At 34.8% G+C, this 7,038-nt stretch overlaps 2 protein-coding genes across 4 annotated transcripts in view; one reads left to right on the top strand and one right to left on the bottom strand.

Annotated features, from left to right (window-relative positions):
- The window catches only part of LOC116843047 (zwei Ig domain protein zig-8), a 339,129-nt gene that overhangs the window by 246,703 nt on the left and 85,388 nt on the right, over nt 1-7,038 (top strand). The gene's annotated exons all lie outside the window — the stretch shown is intronic.
- The window catches only part of LOC116843048, a 247,726-nt gene that overhangs the window by 201,619 nt on the left and 39,069 nt on the right, over nt 1-7,038 (bottom strand). The window contains exons 3-4 of one of the 2 annotated variants that reach the window (XM_032813060.1): nt 4,675-4,786; nt 3,134-3,270 (exon numbers count right to left, since the gene is read on the bottom strand). In XM_032813060.1, coding sequence (XP_032668951.1) covers nt 3,134-3,270; nt 4,675-4,727 — 190 coding nt within the window. In that variant the 5' untranslated portion in view covers nt 4,728-4,786. Of the gene's footprint in view, nt 1-3,133; nt 4,483-4,674; nt 4,787-7,038 lie in introns of those variants that run through there. The other variant, XR_004377823.1, reaches the window with a different exon arrangement.

The following is a 7,038-nucleotide window of genomic DNA, read 5'->3' as shown; positions in this document are numbered from 1 at the left end:
CCTTCTTCGTTCGCGTCCTACGTCTCCATTATCGGTGCGAGCTTGAGAATTTCGCTGAAAAATTTCGAGCACGCGGGGCATTACCGGCTTAAAGAGTATATAGTGACGCGTCGTTATCGCGAATGCTCCGTTTGAAGGAAGATTTAATCGAGCGAGCAATGCAAATTGGAACCGCGCGACGTCGTTTCAAAGTCGATAAAATCAACCTACAGTCTTATTTTATTAGTGAAGCGCCGCGCGCTATTTTCCCCCTCCATTAATCCGGAATTTGAAGCTCTTAATCGCTAACGCGCACGGTCTGAAATTGTCGAGGAAACGTCGTGTTAGATTTATTATCATTTCGCTTAGGAACACTGAGCGCCAAACTGGTCAAGATATATATATATATATATATATATATATATATATATATATATATATATATATATATATATATATATATATATCTTCACACACACACACACATACAAAGATCTACATGTTCAGTTTTGATTTAGACAAACGTTAATTTTAAGATTTGACCAAAATGCCAAATAGAAAAGTTTCTTGCTTTGGCGTACTGAATTTATCCTTTCAGTTTAAAGATACAGATTGTTCGATTGGTAACTTCGATTTTAATTAAAAACACTAACTCCATAATTAGGACGCAAATGTCACTCAACTGCAGAGAGATGCCGTAACATAATGAATCGTTAAGAAGTTTATATATATATATATATATATATATATATATATACATATATATTAGATAGATATTGGATATATATTAAATATATTAGGAATATTAATATATGAAAGACAGATTTTAAGTGAAAAACAACTTATTTTGTAAGTATCTGTATTCTGTGTTTAAATTCAGCTCGTTCATCCTACTTTCTCGTTATTTCGTGAGGTTAATAAATATTAAAAGAAATCTTCATCAACAACGATTACGTCTACAAAACGTAGTGGAATTAAGGATGTACAATATATTCGTATCGCGCTCGGGAAAGTAGTGATTTATGAAAATTAATTAAATTACAGGACCGTTCACAAATTCATTGTGCTGTAATGACGGAAAGTGAGACGGCGGACGGTTACTGATTAAATCCGCTTTTGATTCAATTGCGAGGCGCGTGCGATAAAAGCGATAAAGGGAGCATGGACGAAAAAGGGCGAACGAACTTGTAATTACAGACTGGCCACGCGACAATCTTTCATGCTCGCCGCCAATTTAAACTTTTCAATCGGACTGCCTCGTTACGCGCCCCGACAATTTCGACATCTTTAATGAACATTTCGTGGAATAATTAATGCGACGAGAACGAGACGCAGATTGCCTGTCGTGTTAACATGCTTGACTTGTTGCTACGGACGTACAATGTTTTCCAAATAGGGCGCAAATATCCTTATTAAGAGAAACACGATTTTCGCGAGGGCAAATTATATTTTCTGAGATTGGCTGGTATTTAAATTCTTAAAGAGACTGCTAATTTTTATTTGAATCTTACTTTAGATTCGTAAAATGTAATATCACTAAGATACATTCTTGTTATCGTATACTCAAAGAAAAAGATCACAATAGACAATTACATGAGTTTTGTATGTATAATTAATGTATATAGTTTGATAAACTATTTTATGCAACTAATGCTAAATATTTGCGACAACTACATAGTTCTCGTAATCATTCAGTTTTAATTGCAACAACTATAAAATAGTTTATCGTATACATTAATTCTCCATACAAAACTCGTGTAATTGTAGTTGTCACTACTATGTCTTTTTCTCTCAGTATGATCATAAAAATGTATCTTATCAATATTACATTTTACTCATATATGCAGTTGCCACTTTTCTCTGAGTGTAAGATTGTACTTATTTTCTATTGAGAAGACCAGATAAAATTTAATTCGATTTTTCAGTGAAATTTAACTTCGTTGCACTTATTAAAAAGAAATTATTTATTAGTACAAACACTGTTGGAAAAAAAGAAATCATAGATAATAATGAATTTGATTAATGAATGATTTGTTGAATATGCTAAACACTAATCTAACTAAAAAATCGACCCAAACTTTCGAGTTAATTCAATAGAAAATAAGAATGTACAATCTCTTAATATTACAAGAATGTATCTCAATAATAGCCAATAAAATTATGATGAAATTGTCGTAAGCTTCTATATTATTTTGATCACGAATAATTTCGAACAAATTGAAAGCTTTTTTATTCAGCATTTACGTTATAAAAACGCTTTTCCACTACTTCTTTAAGACTTTCCTCGTTAAAAACGCGCGCATTAATAAATAAAACGAAACCTCACCACGATGGACTTTAACATTCCTGCGAATAACGCGCGCGGCATAAGCCCGTGGGTAATCGTAACTGTTACGCGCTGGCTTTTACGCGCAGAACAAATGATTAATTCGCCGTTGCAGCTCATCGTCGTGCGAAAGCAAAGAAATTCTCTGCCCGAGTTTTACATTGTAATGAATAATGAATAACTAATTTCCCCGTCTACATCTCGTCCTTTGACGGCGTAATATCTGATCTTTCCGGTTGTTTAATACGACATTAGCGGCCGTTAAAGGTTCACAATATTCAGAGGCGGAATTATGGTGGAGTTACCGCATCATTTGAATTTTATAATGCTCCGTCGCACCGCGCGCATTGCGCAGTCTTCAGCGAAGAACCTTGTTGGATGTAAGCATACCCGGACACTTCCTTTGCCTCGTAACGGAATTAACAGTTATACCTCCTCGAGTCAGCGCATAATAGTATCGCGACACCGTAAAACGATAACGACTCGGTGCTACAGGTCGCTAATACGCCAACGGAAAATTACGAGTTTCCGAAATCGGTTAATGCGATTTTGAGTTCGACGCGGTTTTCCGCCAGATTAAATCGCTGCGTAAAAATAGCTGTAAATCGTTATTGCAGCTTCGAAATGGCAACTATTGAAAACAGGCTCATCCATCGTCGTATTAAGATATAAATTCGCATTTTTATAAAATTAATTACACATTATAAGAGGACGCACGCTATCGTATATCAGTAATTGCTATTTGTCGTCAGAAATCAATGCGATTTACGTCTAAGCATGCACTACATGATATGATGCTCTGTGCGAGCGTTTAGATTGTACACTCACCACTTCGTGCTGATATCCAACAATGTTCAGGTTCTCTGATGAAGTCCACCACTATGCTGCTCCGCATCCATCCAGCATCCTCCAGCCTGCATTGCGTCCAGCTGTTGTCCCACGTCGATCGCACGCTCCACTCACTCCTGACCGTATTCACTTTATCGACGTTCAACGATTTAACGAAGAGGTCGCGATAAGTTTCGATATTCCTGACGATACACTCGCGAGCGCGACAATTTTAACAACGCTTAACGATCTAAGAGAAAGTACGCGGTAAATTTTTTATACTTCGAGGACTTTGAGATTTTTTATACTTCGAGAACGTGCGAGTCGCAAATCGAGTGTAAAATTAACGGAGTAAAGATCATGGCACTTTCGAAAAGCTCGAAAGAAAATAGAAAAATATATTCTATTTCGCGGATAATTATATCCTGTAAAAAAATGAGTTTCTCGTAAAAATTTTTATTTTTAAGCGAAACAACAAATGTATGCTTCAAATTTGATAATTACGGTGGAAATAACATCGCGTTGCGAATGAAAAATTTCTGAAAACTGAAAACCACGACGCCCGCAAAACAAGTCGCGAGGGAAGCAGTCGCGAATTCCGCTTGCGGTGGCAATTCTGATGCGCATTTTAAACTACTTGAAACAATTAGGGAGTCACAACGACCAAAAAGTTTTGTTGAATAATTCTATATCTTAATCAAATATAACAAGAGCTGTATAAACATTTATACAGAGTGTTATGGAAAGTTTTTGGTTGAGAATTTTGCAAATTTGTAATACACATTAAACTCCGAATAAGAATACATAGTCAATCAAAATCTGTGTTAACAAAGCAATTTGTATTCAGTTTAGTGAGTTCTACAAGCCTGCAAAGTTTTGAATCATTTTCCAGTAACAACTTGTATAAATAAGCCACTAAAAACTGAAAAATTTAAGAGATATGAAAAGTAGGTATATTTCAGAAAGAAATATTTAATTAATGAAAGGAGTGCCCTCTTAGAAAGGAATGCACTTAGTAGAAAAGTGAAACTATTTCAAGCCTATTCAATTATTCAAATATCTATTAGACGATATGGAAAAATTTAAATTAATCCCCTAATTATTTCAAGCAATATATCTTGTTAGACAACACAAACAAAGAACATGCAAAATTCTACGCTAAAGTTGCATTCTAAAAAACACTCTTCTTGAGGAAATTTTACTCAGTACTTTATATATAATATAAACTATAGATATTGTGTATATATAATGTAAACTATAGATATTGAGTAAAATTTTCCTTAAAAAGGACGTTTTGGAATACCAGGAACTCAAGGCTGTTGCTTTGAACCGCGTTCTGTTATAGAGATCTGGGACAAAAAAGTATAGTTTTGCCGATTAGATAGGAGTTAACGGCTTAACGAGAAAAATGCGCACGGATACGAGGTTGTTAATTCTTTGTGACCGTAGCAACTCGACCAAACTTTATCCCGACAATTGTGTCGTAGGTATCGATCGCAAAGAATCAAATACAAGAGTTCTCGGAAAGTCTGCAAACCTACCTTCTACCCAACCCTGCTTGGCTCGGATCCTCCGGAACGGCACCCACGTCCATATCAGTATTGCATCCCTGGGAACCGCACCCATTATGTGGCAGCAAGCTCTAGCAGATCTCTGAAACAAAAAAAATTTCCTGATTAGTTACATCGATAGATGTCAATATATACCGAAAACATGGGGACATGAGAGTGTAGATTTCTCTTTTAAAGCAATATTGAATCAGTGAAAAAGCTCAATTCGATTTTCTGTTTTCTTGACCAGTAAAATCACTACCTTCTACGATGCGATACGGTATACGAAAACTATCAAAATGTTGACAGAGGATCATAAACAACGACGACGATTACTCAATTGAGGAATCATTTGTTTCCGTTAAATAATAATTCGATAAAGACGAATTTAATTTAAAAAATCGAACTTTTTAACTAACCAATTCTCTTTCAAAATTATATTTTAAATTTAATAAATCATCAATAAATCATCAATTCAGAAAGCAAAACAAAATAAATTCAATATGAAGAAAGATAATTCAACCTTCGAATTCCAGGATGCTGTCGTTATTATCTGTTTCTCTAATTACCACCGTATTTCTAATTTCCGACTAATAAATCCGACGATCGTTCGATTCTATTACTACTTGAGTGAGTAATATATAACAAGTGTTAGAGACGCCGACTTGACATGTCGCGACAAGCATCGGTCGTATTACTGCAAATTAGTTCCTAATAAGGTGCTTACCATACGTCCCGACGCACATCATTAGTTTCGACATTCTCGACACTTATTTCCCCATGAGACTTTGTTTCGATGGGCAGAAGACGCGCAAAACGTAGAGCGATATCGATCGATGTGTTCATGGCGGCTACTCGACGCAGAAGATCGAAGATGATCGCCCATTTGATTACGTCTGCTGTAAGTGCGCGCCGCACTTACAAGGATGCCCTCTGAACACTCGATAGATCGATATCGTCTTACCATTCGATAGATCGATCAAAATTTTAACTAGACACATTCGTTTTTAGCTACGCGTGTCTATAATCACTGATCTAGTAATGAAAATTAATCCAGAAAGTGGGAGTGTGTCATAAGCATTCGCGAGACTGACGTGTGTTATTATTCTCGAGGTCGCGCGTGATCTTTAGCTGACAAGATACTCTCGGGAGCACCGTTACGTAATTTATTCGTTTGCATAAAGTTTTCTCCATATTACAATATTAATATTATACATTATCAATATTAATATTATACGTTATTTCGCTACATTTAATCCTTTTTACTCGAAAGTCGAGCGCTGTACTCGATATCATGTTTTGTTTCTATAACTCGAATATAATAGTTTGTTCGACATAAATATTTATTAAATTACGAAATATTATTGAACATGGAAATATATATCTTTTTTTGGCGCGCTATAATAATTTTTTCATATCCTTTATTTTCTAAATAGTTTCACAATTTCTTATTGTTGTTGAAACGAAACGTTGAAACAAAATTAATTGCGGAGTACAAAGAATTAATTGAGATTCAGATTGGCAAAATAGGCTACTTTCGCGTGATAATAATGAAATAACAATATCATAATCCGGGCAAGTATTTACGCACGATAAATATATTTCTTCTGCATGCTTTACGAAATTAATCTTGAGTTAATGATTAATGCTTCCGAAGAAGTGTGCAAACGTTTTAAAAATGCTAACGTTCCCAAATCTATACTTTGCTTTTGCAATAATTCTACAAATTGCAATTTGGATTCGATACGAGGCTAAATGATAGTGAAGAGAAGACGTTGGCAGATACTAGATGAAAAGAGAAACTCACGTCCTACAATTATATTATCAAAAAAAGAAATTTTATCACACGCGAGACTTAAACATTTTCAATTGCAAATTGTTTACTATCTGTGATTAAGAGTATAGTTCATTACAGATTCGTACTTGTGGACTGTTACGTAACTATTTGGACCAATATTTTTCGTTGCATAAAATAAATATTACGAGTTTACAAGTAATCAATGATTTATATAGTTATGATTATTTATCAAACGTCATCAGTGATTGACTATAAACGTCGGCTTTATAGAGCAGATTCTAAGTTTTGCCACCTCTTCATTACTTCTCGAGATCCTTTATTGATCTGTTTTCCAAATTCGGAGAAACTTATAAAATTAATATATTAGGACCTTAACTTAGTTTCCGCCCAAAAAATACTGAGAAAAAGCATTTATTGTAAAAAATTTATTTAAATTATTTCAATGAAAGTATTTTCCATCACTTTCTACAACTTTTTGCCATCTTTCTGGCAACTGGGCGATACCATCTCGATAAAACGATGTTTGTTTCGAAGCAATCCATTCGTCCACCCATTCT

Source organism: Odontomachus brunneus, unplaced genomic scaffold (assembly GCF_010583005.1).
Source record: "Odontomachus brunneus isolate Ranch 3 - 2012 unplaced genomic scaffold, Obru_v1 Obru_scaffold_029, whole genome shotgun sequence".
Lineage (NCBI taxonomy): Eukaryota > Metazoa > Arthropoda > Insecta > Hymenoptera > Formicidae > Odontomachus > Odontomachus brunneus.
The sequence above is the reverse complement of the archived record's forward strand: the minus strand, read 5'-3'. Positions and strand labels throughout refer to the sequence as shown.